The sequence below is a fragment of the Staurois parvus genome, unplaced genomic scaffold (genome assembly GCF_062004578.1).
Source record: "Staurois parvus isolate SC_StPar_1 unplaced genomic scaffold, SC_StPar_1.0 ptg001133l, whole genome shotgun sequence".
NCBI classification, from domain to species: domain Eukaryota; kingdom Metazoa; phylum Chordata; class Amphibia; order Anura; family Ranidae; genus Staurois; species Staurois parvus.
In genome coordinates, this window is record NW_028318929.1 from 4,429,502 (window position 1) to 4,453,811 (window position 24,310).

Genomic DNA, 24,310 nt, shown 5'->3' on the forward strand with positions numbered 1-24,310 from the left:
ATTCCTTCTACTAACACCAATGATGAGGCACTATTCCTCCCACTAATACCAATTATGGGGCACTATTCCTCCCACTGACACCAATGATGGGACACTATTCCTCCCACTGACACCAATGATGAGGCACTATTCCTTCCACTGATACCAATGATGGGGCACTATTCCTCCCACTGACACCAATGATGGGGCACTATTCCTCCCACTGACACCAATGATGGGGCACTATTCCTCCCACTGATACCAATGATGGGGCAGTATTGATACCAACGATGGGGCACTATTCCTTCCACTGACACCAAAAATGGGACACTATTTCTTCCACTGATACCAATGATGGGGCACTATTCCTCCCACTGATACCAATGATGCGACACTATTCCTCCCACTGACACCAATGATGGGGCACTATTCCTCCCACTGACACCAATGATGGGACACTATTCCTTCCACTGATACCAATGATGGGGCACTATTCCTCCCACTGACACCAATGATGGGGCACTATTCTTCCCGCTCACACTCATGATGGCGCGCTATTCGTCCCACTGACACCAATGATAGGGCACTATTCTTCCCGCTCACACCCATGATGGGGTGCTATTCGTCCCACTGACACCAATGATGGGGCACTATTTTTCCCGCTCACACCCATGATGGGGTGCTATTCGTCCCACTGACACCAATGATAGGGTACTATTAGTCCCACTGACACCAATGATGGGGCACAGTGGTCAGGTGCATTGCTTTGGCCAATCACAATGACCTGCGCAGTGCATTGTGGGGCACGGCGGGCTTGCCTGCTGAGTGCCCTTACCGTTCCTATGGCAGACAGTACTGCTCGGAAACCATACAACTGAACAGGGTGGCAATGCATGCAGTTATGGCACAGCAGGATCGGCTTTTTGGCGGGCAAAACATGCAGTGAGGAGGCTTTTCAGAGGGGGTTTAATAGGGTGCCGCCTTACCACCTGCCAAACACCCTCTGAAAAGTGACCCACCATAGATGGCTGTTCAGAGGGTGATGCCAGTGTGAACAAGCCCCTGGGTCCCAGATAGCCCCCATTGGGCTCCACCATCACTCCTCTTGCACAGAAAGAATGAAGCCAAGCTGTCAGTCACAATCCTCTGTCCTTCCTAGGCTAGGATTTACACACTCCACGCCGTTCTATTGGCAGCACTTTATTTGTGATATCTGTCCTTCTCTACTACATCATAACACCTGGCCCAAGAAGCAGAAGAAACGGCTGTGGGCGCTCTAAGTGATGTCACCGCAACCGCGGCTTCTGATTGGACGGAGCTCTCTATGTGTGGCGGAAGCGCAGGTAGAGGCGAGGCCAGTCCGACATGTGTGGCGGAAGAATACGCTCGAGGGATTGTGATTGGTCATCGTGATTTGGGTACATTCTGTTGGTTGGTAAAAAGCGGACTATGTGTGTGGGTGACGTATAAAGAGCGCGACCGGCATTCCAATCAGGTAAACATTGCTGAAAGTTGTCCTGTGCACAGATTATCATTAAGGGAACGGAGGGGGTCAGCTATAGATGTGTTCATGAACTCTGAGTCTCCTATGATGTGTGTAGGTGCAGGCAGGTGGTGGGTCATGCATAGGCTTTTAATGATGAAGATCTGCTGTTGTCAGGGGTAACCACAGACGAAGATCCATGTTCCAGGGCCACAAACACTATACATTTTTAAACCTGATTCCAGGCATGTTCTTCTTACATTGTCTGGCAGCAAAAGGGTGGGCTTTAACGCCTACATGCCGCACACGTGTGTTGCTGGGCACTCCATGGGTCTGTGCTGAGAGCGTGCTCACTGCACATTCCCATCACACAGACCGAGCTGTCGAAGATTGCTCTCAGACCAGACTAATGATTGGTAGCTGGTGAGATCAGCTCCTGATCGTGTGACTTCTATGACAGCCAATCACAGTAGTCACACGATCGCTGATCTTTCCCTTCCCCCTGTTGTTCAGAACTTTTTAAAGGGACTCTGGGGCAGGTGGGAAGGGGTTAAAGAAGCAATAACCAGTTCAAGTCTGGATACTTTCACTTTGCCCAATTCCAGTCCAGGCCAGTTTTCAGCACTGATGTACTTTGAGTGACAATTGCGCAGTCATGCAACGCTGTAACCAAATTAAATGTTTGCCATTTTTTTTCGAGACAGAGCTTTCTTTTGGTGGTATTTGATCACACTGGGTTTTTTTATTTGTTTTGCTATATAAATTAAATAATACTAAAAATTAAAAAAAAAATTTTTGCTTCGGTTTTCTTTTAACATTTTACAAATAAATCATCTTTCTTCATAAATTTAGGCCAAAATGTATTCTTCTACATTTTTGTGGGTAAAAATAATCCAAAACCGTGTATAATATTTAGTCTGTGTGTTCCAATGGGCCATGGAGGCGTTCAGGACGCTGGAATGGGCCGTGGGGGTGATCAGGACGCTGGAATGGGCTGTAGGGGCGATCAGGATGCTGGAATGGGCCGTGGAGCCAATCAGGACACTGGTATGGGCCGTGGAGGCGATCAGGACTCTGGAATGGGCCGTGGAGGCGATCAGGACTCTGGAATGGGCCGTGGTTGCGATCAGGACGCTGGAATGGGCCGTGGTTGCGATCAGGACGCTGGAATGGGCCGTGGTGGTGATCAGGACACTGGAATAGGCCGTGGGGGCGATCAGGACGCTGGAATGGGCCGTGGGGGCGATCAGGACGCTGGAATGGGCCGTGGGGGCGATCAGGACGCTGGAATGGGCCGTGGGGGCGATCAGGACGCTGGAATGGGCCGTGGGGGCGATCAGGACGCTGGAATGGGCCATGGGGGGCGATCAGGACGCTGGAATGGGCCGTGGAGGCGATCAGGACGCTGGAATGGGCCGTGGGGTCGATCAGGACGCTGGAATGGGCCGTGGGGTCGATCAGGACGCTGGAATGGGCCGTGGGGTCGATCAGGACGCTGGAATGGGCCGTGGAGGCGATCAGGACGCTGGAATGGGCCGTGGAGGCGATCAGGACGCTGGAATGGGCCGTGGAGGCGATCAGGACGCTAAAATGGGCCGTGGAGGCGATCAGGACGCTGGTATGGCAGTGATCAGGGCTCTGGTATGGTGGTGATCAGGACGCTGGTAAGGCATATGGCGATAATCATGGCTCTGGTATGGCGGTGATCAGCACATTAAGTAATCCCTCTAAGGCCAGTCCTATTCTGCTCTGCCTATGCAAATGCTACTGTGGACACAATGCCAATATAGAGGAAAAGACAGCTGAAACTCCCTTTGCGCATTCGCTGGAGTAACGACATTGCGGCTCGGCCAATTATATGGCTGCAACTCGTTAACCCGAAAAAAAAGACGGGGTGAAGATGGGAGCCGTGACAACCCTCTGCTGGAGGGCTTCGTTTTCAGGTAAGTTTTACACGTTATGCTCTTGACTTGCAGAGAGAAGATATTTTAGAATTTTTTAGGGGCGTTTTACTACCATCTTAAGTACAATGTCATTGGATGACTTACAAGGTCTTTGCCCACCTTCTCTTTCTCTCTCAGGTATCTACCACCTGTCATCATGGTTTTGCTGCCAGCCAGCTTGACGGAGGAAGAGGAGTCTCTGCAGCGGAAATATGCCAAACTGAAAAAGAAGGTTCGTTAAATCTAAAGAAGAAAAGTCTCTGGATATATTGATAGCATAATGTAATATTTTCCAAAGTGTTCACTGATAGTGCTAACAGATTCAGCCACTAAAAACTGGGATATCTGTTTTCGGTTGATGCTGGAACATGAAACAGTAACTTCTCCGTGTCTGGGGAAACCTGCACATGTACAGTAACAACTTTGTCATTTGGATTTTTATTCCTCATGCGATCATTTGTGTGTGTCTTTTTATTTTTTCCAGTAGACACATTACTGAGGCTGGCCATACATAGTTCAAATTTCAGCCAATTCCTGTGAATCAGCTGAAATCCAAACAATGGGTGGCCCTACCAACACCATCCATCTCAACAAACTTCAACATAGTAAACCAGGGAGCCAGGCAGAAAAAAGTTGGCTGAACAGTGACTGCAGTAAATCGGTTGCAGTCAATGTTAAAATATTCCAATAGCTACAGGGGCAGCGGCTCTCAGAATAAAATAGCTGGCAGTGAGATGGGAGATTCCTCTATCTACCCTGTTCATGGGGCAATCTATGGGCAATCAGCCCTTGCCCGGACAAGAGAAATCTCTACATATCTTGCCTGCTTCAGCTTGTTTCTTGGGGGTATATATATATGTATATATATATACCCCCAAAAAACAAGCTGAAGCAGGCAAGATATGTAGAGATTTCTCTTGTTCGGAAGGGTGTCCACCTTTGGCCTTATAGTGTGTTCTGGGCATTTAATACTGAAATTTTATAGATCGGCAATGCCTATCCTATTGATTAGTGGTTCTAAATTAATCATAACTACTGCTGTAGGGAACAGACACAAAAAGATACACTCAGCATCTTTCCAAAGAACTGTTCTATTTTTTCAACGCATTTGAAGTTTTTTATACACATGATTACATAGGTATCACATTAATATTACAATTTTTTTTTAATTTATTTATTTCAGGTACTTATATAGCGCTGTGAATTTATGCAGAGCTTTACACATATATATTGAACATTCACATCAGTCCCTAACCCTCAAGGGGTGTACAATCTAAGGTCCCTAACTCACATTCATATATACACATATTAGGGCCAATTTAGACAGGATCCAATTAGCATGTCTTTGGAGTGTGGGAGGAAACCCACGCAAGCACAGGGAGAACATGCAAACTCCATGCAGGAGGCGCCATGGTCAGGAATCGAAACCCATGACCCATTTTCTGCAAGGCAGACGTGCTAACCACTAAGCCACTGTGCCATTACTTTTATGGTAACAAGGGGCGTTACAAAGGCAGGCTCATTTCTAATCAGGACTTGAAGGAATGCAAACGTAATGAAAACATTATTGGTGCCGTGTGCACAAGGAGTGCCGTGTTCAATACGTAGGCAAAGCATACAAAGTAGAATACAATTTTATACAGAATTTACAAATTTTCTCTACATAGTGTATCTGAAGTTAGAATTACATTTGCATTTTGGAATCATTATTGGCAAGTATCATTCATTGCATCGGTTAGAATCTGTCCATTAGTACTAATATGTGTCATTTTCTATTACAGAAAAAAGCACTGCTTGCCCTGAAGAAACAGACATCCACTAATCAGACAAGCCAGGCTGGGATCAAAAGATGTGAGTTGTTATATACAGTTTAAAAAAATCAGTTGTGCATTCCAGAGAGGAACACTTTGGCTGCTTGAGCAGTCATTCATTCCAATAACCAGAATAAATTATTGTTCTGGCCAGTGGAATGAATGAACGCCCCAAACACCTTTGTAATATGTGGGTTTTTCCTCCTGAAGCAAAGGCATCCAAGGGAGTAAAAAAAAAAAAAAAAATAGTTCTGTGTGCATGAGGCCTAAATCTTTACAATTCCTAATTTCCTGCTTCTCTTCCCTAGCTATGTCTGACCAGCCAGCAGTGGATACGGCCACAGCTACAGAACAGGCAAAGATGCTGGTGAAGACTGGAGCTATTAGTGCTATCAAGTCTGGGACCAAAAACAGTGGATTCAAGCGTTCCCGGACTCTGGAGGGCAAACTTAAGGTCAAAACTATAAGAACATTAATCTCTAACAGATACTCCACCTGTGTGTTTTTTTCTCTTGGTGCAACCTCCAGGAGATGCTGAATATAGTGTGCATTGAGATGACTTCCAAACTACTGCTGCAGTGAATCTGTGTAAACGTTCAAATGGCATTTATATTTCCTGCAGCTGCTGTGACCGAGCTGTTAGAATCAGTCACAGTCAGGGTGGTAGTCCGTATCACTGTTGCTACTGTCAGTGAACATTGATCCATTGATATCTGTAGATCTAAAAAAAAAAATCCTTCTTTTTTTTGTTTCACTGAAGAATAATACAGATGATTTCATGTTTATAAATTTTACTAAATTTGAATGCAGGATCAATAAAACTGATCATGACAATGCAACTAGATCATTTGTTGGCATTGCTTTACAAAAACTGGAGCAGTAAAGCTTTGTTTATTTATTGTTAATGTTAAAAAAAAAAAAAAAAGAATGAATATATATATACATTGCATGTCTGCTGACTTTAATGCTACAGAACATAGATTGTGAGTGGAGAGGGCTCTGTAGTTTGGAGATTCCGAAGTGTCTTGGGCAGGACGGACTCTCCAACCCAGTGTCTGGGTGTTGTGGATAACCAGCAGGATTTGTGCCCAGGTGCACACAGCCCTATTACAATGAGCTGGTGAAAGCAGTAGGTGGTGGAAGTGGAAGTTGGAGTTGCTTGAAGACAGAACCCTGTCAGGACAGTTGTGAGTTCCTAGAGGAGACTGTGAGGGGGATTCTGGGCCCAAGGGCTGGGAAAGTCTGGACAGCTCTGAGAGTCTGGGGACTGAGGAAGCTATGGAGGCCAGTGAGTCCAGGGGGCCTGAAGACTCTGGGAAAACCCTGTTAAGAGGCCTTGTGGGTTCTGCCACCTATGTCGGAGAGAGAGCCTGAATAGCAAGTGGTCTTGGAGACCAGAACAAGCAGAGCTACTGCTGACCTGAGAGCCAGGTGAATTGGTATTATTTTTCATTTATACAGTTCATGCATTGTGCGTGATCACACAAGAATTTCCGATAACGGTGAGTGACTCTCCTTCTATAGGTGAATTGCCTCCTCACCTCCACTCTGCGGCCCTCTGGGCCAACACGCCTTCAAGATCACTCTGATATTACTCCAATACTGTCAGATAAGCTCCTCCAGATCTGCCATCATATGGGGATGATACACCAGATGTCCTAGCTCCTGATCTCTACTGAATGTACCACTCGTCCAGATCGAGTAAATATAAGAAAATACTCTGATAGTGTAGTATGCCAAAGTATAATGCTTTTATTAATTAGAGCAGAAAAATGGCACTTACATTGCTTTCCTCAATTCTCCCCACAAGCATGGGTGTACTGCATGGGTGAAAGTGCATATTTCCTAGGTGGACCAAGATGGCGGATGAACCGGAAGTACGTCACCGCTGTTAGGGTACTGCGTCCTGATGAAGTCACGCGAGCGGTGACGTAACGCGTAGATACGCAAGGTCGTATTTTCTTATATTTACTCGATTTGGACGAGTGGTACATTCAGCAGAGATCAGGAGCTAGGACATCTGGTGTATCATCCCCATATGATGGCAGATCTGGAGGAGCTTATCTGACATTATTGGAGTAAGATCAGAGTGATCTTGAAGGCATGTTGGCCCAGAGGGCCGCAGGGTGGAGGTGAGGAGGCAATTCACCTATAGAAGGAGAGTCACTCACCGTTATCGGAAATTCTTGTGTGATCACGCACAATGCATGAACTGTATATATTGAACACCATCACTTATTTATGAACTGCTTTTACCCACTTGATTGATTTTACTCACTGATCACTATATTGAGTGGGAGTGAAGGGGGCATATTTATTGTTAACAGTCACCTATATGTTTATTATTAGTGCTCTGGCTATTTTTAGTACTATTGTGTGTCAATTTTAAAAACTTTTTTACTTGTCCATATGATATTGGTTTGTTATTGAGCGCTGCACTACTTGGTTTATGTTTTGTCCTTTCACTGTATGGTATCAGTTTGAGTGTTAGCTGCTTATAACGATAGGTACTCCATTAAGCGCAGGAGGATTTTTCTAGATTCATTTTTCATTTATACTTCCTGAATGAAGCTGAAACCCCTGCGTGGGAATCCTGGATGGACTTTTGGGTACTCCCCTTTAATAAAAGTGGGCTACCAGGCCCTTAACTATATAGCCTGTTCGATGTGGACTCACTGTACAAAAATTGCATCTACCACCGAGCTACACATTCCCCATATAACTAATATATATATATATATATATATATATATATATATATATATATATATATATATATATATATATATATATATATGAAATTTAATATCATTTTAATGTATTTTCAATAAAAAAAAAAACTTTTTTGCTACTAGTAGATACCAACTCAGGGTACCTGCCATGACTGTAGAGTGACTGAATAAGCACTATGATGGCATCAGTCCATAACTGTCTTTCAATGGGGAAGGAGAGAATACTTTAACATGTATACACAAAAAAAGTTGCCCCCTCCCTTTAGGGTACTGTTGGCCAATGCTAACATGCACTACATGTTTGCTTCCTCTGCAGAGATGCAGGAAGGTTTTTTGCACGGTGGCTCACTTAAGTGTTAGTTTAATCTGCCAATATTTTGGCTTCCCTCTGTTAGCTTTCTATTGCTGTCTGTATCCCTGACAAAGGAGACTGGTTCTCGGTGCTGTGCTTCTGTTTAGGTATCGGCTATCCAGAAGATATAACTTTTGATTCTCTTCTTCTTGTTTTTAGGACCCTGATAAAGGCCCAGCTCCAACTTTCCAGCCCTTCCAACGAAGTGTCTCCACTGAGGAGGAGCAAGCCGAGGTAACACACCAGTCAGATATTATCTTTGCACATCCTTCACTTAAGGGTGAACACAGGCGTTCTGTATGTTGGTTTTTCATCTGTCCGTTTACAGATGAAAAACGGACACCCATGTATTTCTATGGACTAGTGGAGGTAAATGGTGATCATCTGTTTATATCCGTTAATGTCTGCATCCGTTTTTTTGAAAGGAAGAGATCCCTATTTTTCTTCCGTTTTTTTTTTTTTAAAAAGGGAAAGGACAAAAAAAACGGATGTAAACGGACATACGGTCTGGTTTTTGTTTTCATCTTTTTTTGCATTGGTACAGGATGTAAAAAACTGATGTAAACTGATCTGTTTTTTTCTTTGAAAAAACGTGATTGAACTGATGAAAATAAACAGAATGCCCATGTGAAAGGACCCAAAAGGTGATGGCTGGGGTGTGGTTGCAGCAGAAAACCTATTTGCTATCTCCGTTTTTTATTTCTGTTATTAATTTAAAAAAAAAAAAAAGAAGTTATTCATTTATACTTCTTTTTCTCCATCCAGGCCTCACGACGTACCCAGAGGAAGTCACTTTACGAGAGGTGAGGCCGTTTTATGACTTGTCTTATATTGCTATGCCACTTGTTTCATTACTGCTTGTGTATTCCATTTATCTGTATCTTGTTCAGCTATAGTTGTTTTAAATACCAAATAGCCAAAATGAAAATGTTTAGGCTGGAGTTGAACTTTACAATCTTTTAGTTAAAGATGTGTTTGCGATCAGTTTATTGTAATTGATCTCATCAGGTTTGTTAAAGGAGCCTTTGAGGGTGGGAAACATCATCTTGTTTTTGAAGGTTCATGCTCTGGGGGTTCTATTTTGATCAGCACTGTTTGGTAGGCCTCTGACCTGCACAGGGACGGACTGACCATTTGGAAACTCGGGCACTGCCCGAGGGCCCGGGGTCAGTAGGGGGCCCCATGAGATGCCCCTGGTACCTTTTTTTTCATAGGCTTTTTTGAGTTTGGGCAAGGACACAAGGGCCCCATGATCCCCTATTGCCCAGGGGCCCCATGATTTGTCAGTCCACCCCTGGACCTGCAACTAGTATGTGCATATCAAGTGTCTAGATCAGTGACTTAGTAAGTAGCTTAAATGCTAAGTTCACCTTTTAGGAGCATAATACACCAATTTTTAGGGTGTAGTCCTCAATGGACTGCAAAGGCGATGGTGAGCTCTATTGTAGTTCACTGATTCTTTCTGCTGTTCAGTGACTGCCTGCCAGTATTGGGCAGACAGCTGACTGAGAGTTTGCAGGATTCTAGCTTTGCACCTGTGATCTTCTGAAAGCAAGTGCAATGCTTTTCAGTCTGCAGTGTTAAAAAATAATAAATGCACCTTTTTATTTATTTATTTACCTGCAATAATATGTACATTCATTTTATTTATTTATTTATTTATTTATTTGAAAGCTGAACTTATCCTTTTAAACCCCACTTCCTGTCTGGATAGAAAGTAATGTGAAAACTCTTCAGGGGAACACAGGCTGATAGAAAATACTACACATTTAGTAAAATGGGAAAGTATGTGAGGTTATTTTTACTGTCTGTCTTCTTGTCCCAGTGACAACCACTTCCCTCATATTCTGTTACGGACTAGAAGCACAGTGAAATTTATAAAACGTGGCCATGGTCAGCAACAAAAAAAAAAAAAGTGGCAGAAGTATGGTGTATATACTCTTTATGCGTCTGTCAGAAATTAAAAGGTTTTGGCTGGAGATTGGTTTCAAGCAGTTATGAGGTTGACAGAGCTGTAGTTTGCAACTTTAAAAAAGGAGTTTGAAATGGCATTTCCCATTTACTGTACCTATGCTGAGAAGTTCCTTTTAATGCATTAAAAGTTTTATTTCTGTGTGTGGTCATGTGTATGCTGTGGCAGCATTTTTTGCCAGCTACATATTTAGGCTCTGATTCCTGCTATCAATTTTCCTCTCTCAGCTTTGTCAGCTCCAGCGACCGAATGCGAGACCCCGAAAGGGAGCTGGAGGATCGAGAGAGTGACAGAGACTCTCGACGTGCAGAAAGAGAGTCGTATGATAGAGAGCGAGACCGCGGCAGAGATCGGGAGCGTGATAGAGAAAGGGATCGGGAGAGAGACCGCAGCGATAGGGATCGAGAGAGAGAGCGGGATCGAGACAGAGACTTCTATAGAAGTGAGTAAAATAAATACACTGGCTGCTTGTGATTGCTTAAAAGGCAGACTTACTGATTTCATGCTTTCTATCTGTAGTTTTATTGTATGTCTCTTCAACTTTATTTATTTATTTTCCCAATCATGTAACCACTGTCATAGTCAAGGTGGTCACATGATTGTCAATCCTTCCCACCCCTTGAGTGTTCAGAATGGGCACTGGATGTCCTCGGGTACAGCTTTCTCTCCAGCAAGAAGAAAAGTGAGCAGCACAGTCTCTTTTCAATCAGAGGCAGCAGTGCCTTCAGTGTTTGCGCACTAGAGATATACCATTATTTTAAATAGTTTGCGTGAGCCAAGCTGGCCCAAAAATAAAAATGGATCTATAATTGCAGGTTTTACCGAAATGAAGACAAAACTATAGGCCTGGGCTTGAAAGTCTTCAGATCCCATCTATGGAAGGCATATCAGTTCCAGCATGCTGAGAATTGTAGTTCCTGTACAGCTGACATACAGCAAGCTGCATGTGCCTACATTATTCATACCTGCATCTCCTTCAATATTTTGTAGGGTCGGATTCTTTCTCGGACCGCCGGGGTCCCAGAAAAGGGAACACTGTATATGTTCATGGTGTCGGAATGAAGAAGCAGATGCTTATGGACGCCTTCTCTAAATTTGGGAAAATTATCGACCTCGCCATGGACGATCAACGAAAGTGAGAAGATGCAAGGGAAAAATTTAGGAGGGGTGTAGCCATAACTAATACAAATAAATGTAATGGTTGTAATCTTGTACACAGGTGTGCCTTTGTTACATTTGACAAGATGGAATCAGCAGATCAGGCCATACAAGAGGTAAGAGCTGGCCAAGATTTTGATTTGTCATTTGATGCCTCTTTATTTGATTTTGAGGATCCCTTGATTTTAGGTCCATCTATTGCAGCCATCATGGAGGGGGCTTCATTGTCTCCTTTTTTTTTTTTTCTGATTTGTGTAAGGGCCAATTCCCATATCTGTACTTGTGCTTGCTTTGTACAACTAAGGCTTAATGCGCAAGGATGGTTTGGCACGTCGGCATCAGACTCTGACATTTTTGGGTTTTCTAGGAGGCACTGTTGCAGAGTTCAGCCCTGCCAACAGCAGCCTGTCAAAATCTATGGCAGGCTGAAGTACACAATGGCAGGGCAGTGTACCGAAAAGAATTCCTGCTTTTGGGGCACGTCATTGAATGCATATAGCCCTAAATGCATGTACTGCTCAGTACAGCTTCCATCTGCTGTGTGTTTCAGCCTGTTCTAGATTTTAACCGGTCTGGCAATGGGAATGGATAATGAAGCTGCCCTGACCAAACACTTCAGGATTTGACACCGACAGTCCAGGCGCCCGTGTGCAGGAGGCCTAATGCTCCATGTAACATTCATATAAGCAGTATTCATAACACAGATTAAGGACCAAATTCACCCAGGTGGATGGAAGGTTGACAAGGGGTGATTGTGTATTGTTAAAGTTATGAACAAATATGTATTCCAGCCATCCCACTGAGTTTGAAGAGGTCAGGACCTATAAACTGTAGAATTGGGTGCAGGGGCGGACTGACAACACATGGGGCCCCCGGGCAAAAGGGGATCATGGGGCCCCTGTGCCCTTGCCCAAACTCAAAAAAGCCTATGAAAAAGGTACCAGGGGCATCTCATGGGGCCCCCTACTGACCCCGGGCCCTCGGGCAGTGCCCGAGTTTCCAAATGGTCAGTCCGCCCCTGATTGGGTGGTACGATTTTTACCCTATAAATACCCTATACGTTATGAAAATGCATATGTAGAGATACATTCGTGGAAGGATGCCCTATCTTTATTTGTATTATCATTTATGGGACTTTTTTCAAAAGCGCAACAATATTTCTAGAAAAAAAATTTAGACCCTGAAATTCCTAAAGACTGGTGCAGACAGATTTTGCGAAAGCGTCCTGCAATCTAAAAGTGGTGCAGCATGCGCCAAATTCATGTACCTGTCTACAACTTGTAACTGAATTTGGCACATGCTTTGCCACTTTTTAGAGTGCTTATGAGACACTTCTGCAGAATCTGTCTGAGCCAGTTTCTCTCTATACGCCTAACGAGAGTTGGTCTTATTTAGCTCTGCTTTCATAGGATATGAACGTACGGTATGTGGTTTGTTTTTTTTTTACATTTGGCACATTCATTTGCCACCGTGTAAATTGGTGCATTTTAGAACTACCTGAATTTGGTGCATGAGTTGCAATCAGAACCAAAAGTGTTGCAAATGCTTCATGAATCTGGCGCAATACAATAACAAGTGGGACTAACGGCAGAAAAGCGTCACAGCTGCTTTTTTGAATTCCTCTCAGAAAGTTTAATTCTCATACAAAGATTTTTATTCTGATAGTTAAAATTGATCACTTTGAATTAAAGTGTGTAATTCCTAACCTTGTAAAACAGCGCATACAGTTTTAAAATAGAAATTGAAAGTAAAACATTTGTGTATAGATATAAAAACATTATAAATACATTTTTTCCTTTTTTTTTTTGTAAGTGATCACATACCCTCTGTTCTCAGCTGCATAGAAAGGTGAGGGAGGAGAAACCTCAGGACCCTGATTTTTCCCAGCGAATGGCTATGCCGAGAGTCAGGACAAGTATGATCATTGGAGGAGAGCAGGCTGAGTTCCTAGCCCAGCAATGGTTTTGCACAGGGCAGCCCTGATCCTCCTCTTCTGGGGATCCCTGCCAGCGCTTCTGGCTCCTCCCCCTTTCTGAGTGCCCCCATAAGCCATCAGACCACAGGACGTGGTTCCAGTAATCCGTGTCCTTAGTCTGCTTGTCTTCAGCAAACTGTTTGCGGGCTTTCTTGTGCATCATCTTTAGAAGAGGCTTCCTTTCGGGACGACAGCCATGCAGACCAGTTTGATGCAGTGTGCGGTGTATGGTCTGAGCACTGACAGGCTGACCCCTCACCCCTTCAACCTCTGCAGCAATGTTGGCACCACTCATACGTCTATTTCCAAAGATAACCTCTGGATAGGACACTGAGCACGCGCACTCAACCTCTTTGGTGGACCATGGCGAGGCCTGTTCTGAGTGGAACCTGTCCTTCTAAACTGCTGTATGGTCTTGACCACCGTGCTTTCAGGGTCTTGGCAATCTTCTTATAGCATAGGCCATCTTTATGTAGAGCAACAATTCTTTTTTTCAGATCCTCAAAGAGTTCTTTGACATGAGGTGCCATGTTGAACTTCCAGTGACCAGTATGAGAGAGTGAGAGCGATAACAGCAAATTTAACACACCTGCTCCCCATTCACACCTGAGACCTTGTAACACTAACGAGTCACATGACACCGGGGAGGGAAAATGGCTAATTGGGCCCAAGTCTCCTCACTGTGCGTGCAGATGCAATCACACCTGCATGCTGCCATTCCTGAGCAAGCTCTACACTGGTGGTTCCCCGAACCAGCAGCTGAATTTACTTTAGGAGATGGTCCTGGCGTTTGCTGGACTTTCTTGGGTTCCCTGAAGCCTTCTTTACAACAATTGAACCTCTCTCCTTGAAGTTCTTGATGACCTGATAAATGGTTTATTTAGGTACAATCTTAGCAGCAGCAATATCCTTCCTTCTGAATCCCTTTTTGTGCAAAGCAATGATGACTGCACGTGTTTCCTTGCAGGTAACCATGGTTAACAGAGGAAGAACAATGATTTCCAACACCACCCTCCTTTTTTTAAAGCTTACAGTCTGTTATTCTAACTCAGTCAGCATGACAGAGTGATTTCCAGCCTTGTCCTTGTCAACATGGACACCTGTGTCTGTATACCAGTAAATGCCCCCACATTTTTTTTGGTTTTGGAGATATTAAAACATTTAGGGATGTTGTACACTAAATTGCAATCCTAAGTTTAAATACATGAAAATAAAGTAAATATAAACCCAATAGCTAACATTTCATTTAAAGTGGAAGTTTCTAAACCAACTCTCAGCCACATTCTAATGCAGGCCATAGACGGGTCGAAATCGGCCGAAAAAAAAATCATCCGATTTTCGCACCGTTAGTGGGTTAATTGGTCGGCCGTTTTTCATTGTTTTGGCACATTTTTTTTTTTATCGGTAAAGTTGGAAAAAAATCGGCTGATTTTGCCGATCTGCCAATTTTCCCGGCAATGATGGGCAAATCCGCCGATCGTTTTACAGATTAAAAAATCATGAGCCATGACCTGAAAGAGAAGAATTCCAGTCCACTATTATATTTGACATGAAAAAGTATTGCGGTTGCAACAATGTATCTATTTGTATCCGAATAAAACCATCTGTATCCGAAATGGATACAAATAGATACATTGTTTCAACCGCAATACTTTTTCATGTCAAATATAATAGCGGAGCTCTCTGCAAGGGACAGAAGTAATTAAATGCCAGCCATAGACGGGACAAATATTGTCCGGTTTTTTTTTTGTTTTTTTTTGTTTTTTGTTTTTTTTTTTTACCATTGGTGGTAATGTCGGCCTATTGAATGACCGCTTTTTCGTTTTTGTTTTTTTTTTTTTTGTTTTTTTTTTTTTAAACGGCCGGTTTTCGACCCGTCTATGGCCTGCATAAGCCTCATCTATCTAGCCCTGTAAATAAAAATTTAAGCCGTTCCAGTCCATTCTCCAGCGGTGACTGCTGTGTGCAAGATCAAATTGACAACGGCTAGGAAGTGACATCAGTCATAGACGTGGCCATACATGGGTGGAATTCCGAACGAATTTTCTTTAGAAAATTGAAAATTTTGTGCGTTTCGTAATCTGATGGTGCCACCATTGATTTCGAAATTTAACCAACCAAGCCTTCAGTACCACCTTATGTTGTTACAGAAAAGAATTTTCGTAGCCAAGAATTTTCTTTTCTTTCCAGGTCATAGCTCATGCTTTGTTTCTTTTTCATTTATGTTTCTTGCATGATTCTCCCATCATTGATTCGAAATTCGTTTTGTTTTTCAAAAAATTTCCAACATGCCGATCACTCAAATTCGATGGTCACACGAAAATCGGCCATTTCTGTGACCCACTAATGGTGCGAAATTCAAACGAAAATTCTTAGAAAAGATTTTCGAAAGAAAATTCTTTTGGAATTCGACCCATGTATGGCCTGTGTATGGCCAGCTTTACTATGGGTCTTCCGTTGTTGGCTACCTCTCCTGCAAGCTGACCGGAGTGGCTGCAGAACAGGTAAGAATAGTGATTTTTGCTTTACAGGGCTAGATAGATTAGGTTTAGAATGTGGCTGAGAGAAGGTTTAGAGTTAGTTAGGTTTTGACTTTACTGCCACGTTAAGCTTTATCATCTTAATGTAATGTCAATAGTCATTTTCAATATTTTTAAATTTGCAGCTTTCATTAAAATAATCCATGGTAATCCTACCATGAAGTTCCCTTTTTAGGCCATTTCTGTTATAGAGTGATAATGCTCTGGCCGTCTCCCAGTTTTGTTCCTGCATTGTCACCCTATCTCTGGAGACTACAAGCGGACAATTTTTTAATGCACATTACGAAGGCATGGTCCAATGAACTCACCCTGAGGAAGTTGGTCCAGAGAATTGTCCTACAGGCTTTTCTAGAGTGCATGTTGATAGAAAGTGGCTGCAAAGAGGTTTATGGAGATCAGCAGTACTGAGATGCAGCAAATGAGGAAAAGAACTGTGTACCTGCAGTCTTTTCCTCTCTACAACCATCCAAAGTCCAGAATTTATAACGTTTGAGCTGTCGGAAAACGGGCTGGAGAGCTGAAATTACATTCAGCAGAGTTCAGTGAAGAGAGTTCTGAGAGCTGATTGGAGGGAAGAGACACACCCCTTCGCACAGCTCACAGGAAGAAAGCTGAGGCTGTCAATCAGCTGGAGATCCCTCCCCTGTCACCCTTTTTCTCTTGGTGTCAGGAAAACTCCTGGGAAGTGATTCATGCTGATAGCAGAGAAACAAAGCAGCAGACAGAAATGACACTTTGTGCTCTGTTTTGAGACAAGTACACACAATAGAGGGATAAGCTTTGTTCACTTTTCATGTCTGATGTTTACAACCACTTTAAATGCCCATTTCATGCAAAAGTTTCCACACTTAAACAATATTCATGTTTGTGATTTGAACTTTCTTTTGTTTTTCTCATGAGATGGAAAAAACACTTATATCTTAGAACTGAGCGTAATGTGTCATGTCAGTATTCTACATTGCACTGCAACAGCAAATGATATCACATGGCATTAGCACAGTATATAGAGAATTGCACCATTACAACATCATGATGGAAATAGTTGCGGAAAGTACCCTGACTGGAGCTCAGCCTCTGGGATCCTGGGGCCCCATTCAGACATAGGTGATCCCTTTTAAATAATGGGGTCTAGGAACTCAAAGGACCCTTTTGTGTGCAGCACAGGAGGCAGATCTGCCCTGTGTTCAGTGCAGTGAAGGAGACTCTATGCAGCAGTGCTCAGCAGGAAGCAGAGTTGGTTAGGACACACCAAAAACAAATTGTAATGTAAACGTCACGCATGCATTTTTTCTGGGGGGAGAAACTCAAATGTATAGCCTCACTGAGCCCTCCTTCCCTCTTGTTCTGCTGAATTTCACATTTTCCTGCTTTTGTCTCCTTCCCCAGCTTGATAACACAAAGATTGAAGATGTCGCGGTCAGCGTCAGCATTGCTCGGAAGCAGCCGATGTTGGATGCCGCCATTGAGAAATCCGTCTGGGGCCAGTTGGGTGAGTAATGAGATTGTGTGCCGAATGTATTATAGTTGTGTAGTTATGGGAGCCAAAAACACAAAAGCCTATCAAATTCAACCTGAGCTGTAGACTGACATTATTATTATACAGTATTTATAAAGCGCCAATGGTTCGCTCAGCGCTGTACATTACAAAGGGGGACAGAACATGTGACAGAACAATACCAATACAATGAAAAACATGAGGGGATTGAGGGCCCTGCTCTTTCGAGCTTACAATCTAGGAGGGAGGGGATGGTGGCACAGGAGGAGATAGCTGTGGGGGATGGAGTGGTAGGAAGAGTGGAGGAGGTCAGCAAGTTAGCAGGGGGTGGGGTAGGCTTCCCTGAACAGATGGGTTTTCAGGGTGCGCCTATAGGAGAGGAGAGTAGGTGATAATCTGATGGGTTGGGGCAGGGAGTTCCAGAGGATGGGTGACACCCTGGAGAAGTCCTGGAGGCGGGCATGGGAGGAGGAGACCAGGGAACTAGAGAGAAGGAGGTCTTGTGAGGAGCGGAGTGTGCGTGTTGGGTGGTACTTGGATATCAGGTCGGTGATGTAGTTCGGGGCAGTATGGTGGACGGCTTTGTACGTCAGCGTTAGGATTTTGAATTTGATCCGTTGCGCAATCGGAAGCCAGTGGAGGGATTGGCAGAGGGGGGTGGCAGAGATGGAGCGGTTGGAACGATGAATGAGTCTGGCAGCCGTATTCAGGACCGATTGAAGCGGGGATAGCCAGCGGCGAGGCAGGCCAGTGAGGAGGGAGTTGCAGTAGTCGAGTCGTGATATGATGAGGGAGTGGATGAGCTGTTTAGTGGTTTCTGGGGTTAGGAACGTGCGGATTTTGGCGATGTTGCGGAGGTGGAGTCTGTACGAGTTTGTTAAAGATTGGACTTGGGGCTGGAAGGATAGGTTGGAGTCCAGAATGACACCAAGTACTCTGGCCTGCGGGGCGGGTTTGATGGTGGCGTTGTTGGACATGATGGAGAAGTCAATGGGGGGTGGGGTCCGGGCTGGGGGGAAGACAAGAAACTCGGTTTTGGAGAGGTTCAGTTTAAGGAAGTGGAGCGACATCCAATCTGATATGTCGCTCAGTAGGTGTGTGATTCGGGCGGAGACCGAGGGGGTGAGGTGGGGGGTTGAGAGATAGATTTGTGTGTCGTCGGCATAGAGGTGGTAGTTGAAGCCGTGAGAGTGTATGAGTTGGCCAAGGGAGGAGGTGTAGATGGAGAAGAGAAGGGGTCCGAGGACAGAGCCTTGAGGGACCCCAACAGGGAGAGGGAGTGAGGGGGAGGTGGTGGCATTATAGGTAACGCTAACATAAAGAAAAACAACTGTAAAATCATTTATTGGCCATCAACTAGAAAATGTAACTGATTCTTCATCATTCTCATAACATGCTTTAATAATAATCAGAAAATGCCAGGTAAGATTTAAAAACAGCTGAACTCCAGCCCTTCCTTCAGTCTTGCAGTTGTACCGGCTCCTCTCCTGGACTGAAACTGCTTACTCTGATTTCACTGCACACTGTGCACCTCTCATAATGTGGTTTAGAATCTGCAGAACGTCGCATAGATCTTGCCTCATTTCCTGGCTGTAGGACATCCATTATCATCTAGCACTTTCCTTCCCAGCTTGTCCCTGGCCCACCCTTTGTATTCATTGGATTTCAGTTCTGTAAATCATGGAGGCTGAGAACCACACATGGGCAATATCTAGGTTAGTCTGCCTGCAAATACAGCCTGCGTAGGAACAACCACTCCTCCAGTGTGACCTCCAACCATCAAGGCATTTTGATATTTGCATTACTCCTTCCAAGACCCAGCCTGCTGCTTGCATCAGGTCTGAGGGCTCTTGAAAGGACTACTGAGGCAGAGGGTTGTGATGTTTTCAGAAAGCGTATGTAGAGCACCCTGCCAACGCCTCCCACCAGCCACCATGTATCTGCATAGTATGGTAAGAAGCACAGAGACCCAGTTATTATTCTAATGGGACTAATAATGTGTTTGTAATGAAAACCGTAGGATTTTTTTTCTGTAATTTAATTAGCATGTTAATGAGGGGGTACAAAAGAAACTACACCTGTAAATTGCCCAGTAGCTGATACTGAGGGCTATTGGTATAGAGCCAAATTAATAGTGACCAGTAAAATATAAAAAATTAGCAAGAATGATGACAATATTATCCAGAGTAAAAAAGGATTTTACTATCCACTTGAAAGGAATTAAAACCATTGTTCACAGGCATATGTCCAATGTAAACAAAGGAAAAAGGTGGGTGGTATAACCCAAATGTGTGAATGTGGTCAATACAATTGGCTTACTGCAGAAGAAACAGGTACATCCAAACCAGGGTGCAGGAGGGGGTGGAGAGGAATCCTGTGGGCTGCTCTGCTGGAAGATAGGTCGCCAACTGTGAGAAGGTACCACTCACAGAACAGGTTGCTGCCTCGGATGTCCCCGGAACTCGTGCACCAGAAGTGACGTCAGTGCACATTGGAAGTGACGTCAGTGAAACGCAGAGACCAGCAGATGGATGCTGATGGATGGAAAGAGAAGCCAGAGTGCCTGGGGCGGACAACAACCAGACCTGGTTGTTATTGTTATGATGCATTTCGCACAGATATGTGCTTTGTCAAAGCATGTTAATGAGGGGGGGAAGAAACTACACCTGTAAATTGTCGTAGTACTAGCAGTGTATAAAATAAACCCAATCCTGGTAGTTTAGGGCAGATCTCTAGGGAGGAGTCTTAAAACTGCAGTGTGTAAACCATTAGATGTACAGGTCCAGCAGAAGGATGGAGTCACAAAGCAGCTTTCTTTGTTCATCATTCCTGCAGAGGAGTTGTAAACCCCTGGGGTATAGGAAGGCTAGACAGTAGAGGCATTTTATTCTGTGCCCTAGGTATAACATAAACCCGTATGTGTTGGCAGTACGCTCCATATCCGGACAATGCAGTTTTACAAGTGAACATTTATTGGAGAGTATATTCAAGACTCTTTGTTTAAAATGTATCTGTAGACAAATTTGTTTTATTGTTGTTTTTGGATACAGTGGGGAATGGGTACAGCCCCTGTCAGGTTTTTATTTTTTTGCCTGTGGAAGGGAACTTTCTCTTAAAGTGTATATAATAAATGACCATATTTCTGCAAGGAAAAAAAAATGTGCATTTATTAGTTTTTCCAGCAGGGGTGCAATGCGGGCTCCTGCAAACATGTCCTCTGGCTTGCAGCCTGTACCTCTGTAAGATCTGTCTGTCTTTTTGAAAGCCAGAGGACATGTCAGTGGACTACGAGAACGCTCATCAGAGCTGCCCCAAAATGTCAACGGTTAGGCCGCAAAGAGCTTCACGTGCAGCGCTTCATCCGGAAGCTGGTGCTAAATGCACAAAGGCCAAGTAGTTGACATAATTTCCAGTCTACGGACTGCACGCCGGCTCTGTTGTATGAGCAGCATTGCTGAAGAAGGGTCCATAAGTGAGCTGTCTATGTTGGTGCCTTCTTTGGTATCTAGTCATGTGAGTGCAATTTTGGATATTTTTAATTTCTTTGTTTATTAAATACCTACTACACCATAAGCATTTTCTGGGCTTTTTGATTGTCTGTTCCGTATGTTTGAGAATTGGCAGTGGATTCTTCAGCGAATTGACCATAATCCTCACGTATGCTGGATGTGACATATAGAGCTTGCAGACTGCATTGCTAGCCACATAGGTCTGGTGAGTGAGGAGTTTATCTGTAACACGCGATGGCGCACATTGAGTTTCAGAAAATAGTCACTCAGTTCATTCCCACATTCACAGTGATTGGAGATCAATATGTATATTCGGAACTTCATACATGTGCTTATATTGTATTGGAGTATGGATATCATTTGATTTTATGATTTTTAGTTTTGTTTTTTCGCACATATTTGAAAGGCTAGCACTGTCTTTTATATTTTGGTACATGTAATTTGTTCATTTACAGGAATTTGTGAATGAATTATGCAGCTGTGTGGGTGGAGCTCCATACAGCCGTGTCGTCTTCAAAAAGTGACAGCGAATGCAGAGAGAACAACTCCTGTCAGCTATCACAGGGGAAGGGGGATCCGGGGGAGAAGTGGAAGGAGCTGGAGCATGTTCCACCCTAAATAGGACTGAAACATGTAACATGTTCCAAAGTTGATCTTACCCTTTTCGATCTGATAAGTGCAAAAAAAAGTGATTCTGCCAGAAATCTTGAGATGATGATTTCCTGTGCTTTTCCTCTCCTGAACTGTTATTATTTAAAGTGTTCCCAGCTCTCTCTGTGTACTACAGATCCTTATTTTCTGCCAAAGTTATGGATATGAGAAGAGGGGAAGGTGTTCCTAGGAGAAAGGTGTAGTCAGGTTCCAGCATCTCCCCCCCCCCCCCACAGTTTCTTCTGAGCGCTAGTATTTGGCCGTCTTGATTGACCGACATGGGATGACATCACTCCTATGCACGCACAGGAGTGCAGTCATCCCAGCACACAGCTGCATGCACAGCTCCATGTACTTTCTACAGAGCATTGCCAATAGGCAGGTAGGCATATTTTATTGCAGAAGAGATAAAAGACTGTCTGTCTTTTACAGGTTTTTTTTTTTTGCTTTTTGGGGGTTTTTTTACCTTTTTTTTTTTAGTTCCACTTTAAGAGCTGTGCAAGGCTACTAAATGTGGTGATCAACAAAATAAGTGGACTCTTGTTTCTTCAAATACAGAATGAAGCAATGTTACAGCGTAAGGCTGGCCATACATTATACAATTATCTGCAGATTTTCTGCCCAATTTCCTTTAGATTTACCTTCAACTATGTAGTGCAAGGGCCTGCCTAATTGGATACAACTGAAAGTGTTGTTTAGGTTTGTCCTCCTATTATATGGTTTTTGGTAAATCTAAACCAAAAATCTGCAGATAATTGTATAATGTATGGCCAGCCTAACTCACAGAAAATACACAGTTGACATGCATAGATGTATTGATCAGGCTGGAGGAAGAGAGGTGACAAGGGAAGGTTCATTGACTCACATGAAATCCCTCTCAATTGTGCTTGTTTCTTCCATGAGGCCTTTTATCATTTTTGTGTGTCACAGTCTAACCCGGGATGTTTCTCCTCTACAGCTGTCCACAACAGTGTGAAGGGTTCCCACAAAGACAAGAGGGCACAGGTCAGCTATTCAGAAGATTACTTCAGCGTAACCCCAGCAGCACCCCCCAACAATCCCAGCTGATCAGACGTTCACAGAACACGTGATGTGTTGAGGTAGCTGGGCAATGCTGCCAAGAGGTCTGTGTCTAAAATATGTTTAATGTTGTATAATAAACAGTTGTTTGGTATCATGGCGTGCGTTTGGACTCCTGCCATTTTCCTTTGCTGTGTTTTCCTACACTCACTCCTTACTTACTCCAGGCGATCGGATAAACTAACAAGTGACAACTACATTGTATGGCCAATTGTATTTGGTCATTCCCCCAAATTATTGTAAAGGTGGAACTGAACCCAAAAAGTGAAGGTTTGCTATGTTATAAGGAAACACCTAGAAATGTTAATTGTGCCCAAGAAGTACCCTGTAGATGAGCATTTTATCTGGAATTTCTCCTGAAAAATAAAAGTGTACTTCCTGGTACGTGAGTGTGCCTATCTGAAGTGTGAGATCTAAGGTACTGCTGCCACTGACTTCTAGTCTCAGGTGATTTGATGATGTCACTAGCATGCTGTTCACTGTTCTCCTTCCTGCAGACTGACATGAAGAAGCCAAGCTCTGCTTCAACTATGATGGCCACCTCAATAGAGCCACATTTTATTGCAGAGGACGTTGTCAAAGGCCAGGACTCCTGACCCCTGAGGACATCCTCTGTGATGAATGCATTGTGCCTAAGCAGCTGACATCACATCCACCAACAGTTGAAATGAAGAGCTTATTTCATTTATTGTCTTGAGTACCCTCTTTACTGAATAAATGCAGCAGTTCTATACAGTGCTACGCTATCAGGTCTCCTTTGTTTCATTGCTGAGCTGATTGTAGTCTTTGTTGTGATTTGAGCCAAGCTGGCCATCTCAATTCAAGCTGTCATCTGACCACTCTGCATGCCAGCACCTGCTGCAGTCACCTATGCCTTTCCTCATCCTGTTACACCCTGTCACCAATGCCAGAAGGTTTTGGCCAGGAGGTGTAAGGTATGGCCTCTCGTCAGCTTGGCCTCTACCACGTATGTGATGCACTGGGGGTTATTTACTAAAACCTGAGAGTGCAAAATCCGGTACAGCTCTGAAAAGAAATCAATCAACTTCCAGGTTTTATTTCAAAGCTTAATTGAACAAGCTGAAGTTAGAAGCTGATTGGTTACCACTAGGGATGCACCGAAATTCCGGTGGCTGAAACGTTTCGGCTGAAAACACCCCTTTCAGCTGTTGGCCGAAATGAAAAAAAGCACCGATACAGGGGCCAAAAGAACCCCGCCCCTCTCCGAAGCCTGTTTGCCGTCGCCCGCCCACCTGCCGGCCGCTGCTCAGTACTTCAGTCTTACCTGAGAAACCATCAATCCCGGCGCTGGGCATAGAGATGAGTGAAGGAAAGATGGCCGCCACACATCTCTATGCCCTTGGAGGACCAGAGCGATGTCACTTCCGGTTCTGGACTTTTTTTTTTTTATAAAAGCACTAGATCAATGCTTTTTTTGATCTATGGCTTTACATTGTAGAGGAGAAATGTGGGGTCTTACCGACCCCATATCTCTCCATAAAGAGGAGCTGTCACTAATTATTCCTGTCACAAGGGATGCATGCATTTCATGTGATAAGAATAAAAGTGCAAAAAAAAACCATTATATACATCTTTTTAAAAAGTTTAAAGTGCCCCCGTCCCCCCCGTG

At 43.9% G+C, this 24,310-nt stretch overlaps 1 protein-coding gene across 1 annotated transcript; it reads left to right on the forward strand.

Moving 5' to 3' along the window:
• The first annotated feature begins 1,321 nt into the window (after positions 1 to 1,321).
• On the forward strand, positions 1,322 to 22,777 carry NELFE (negative elongation factor complex member E). The gene is made up of 11 exons (XM_089659154.1): positions 1,322 to 1,474; positions 3,544 to 3,637; positions 5,187 to 5,256; positions 5,525 to 5,670; positions 8,460 to 8,534; positions 9,066 to 9,103; positions 10,500 to 10,714; positions 11,263 to 11,407; positions 11,492 to 11,546; positions 17,332 to 17,434; positions 22,559 to 22,777. Exons 2-11 carry the CDS (start codon positions 3,563 to 3,565, stop codon positions 22,666 to 22,668), a joined length of 1,032 nt encoding a protein of 343 aa, XP_089515280.1. The 5' UTR covers positions 1,322 to 1,474; positions 3,544 to 3,562; the 3' UTR covers positions 22,669 to 22,777.
• The last annotated feature ends 1,533 nt before the right edge of the window (positions 22,778 to 24,310 follow it).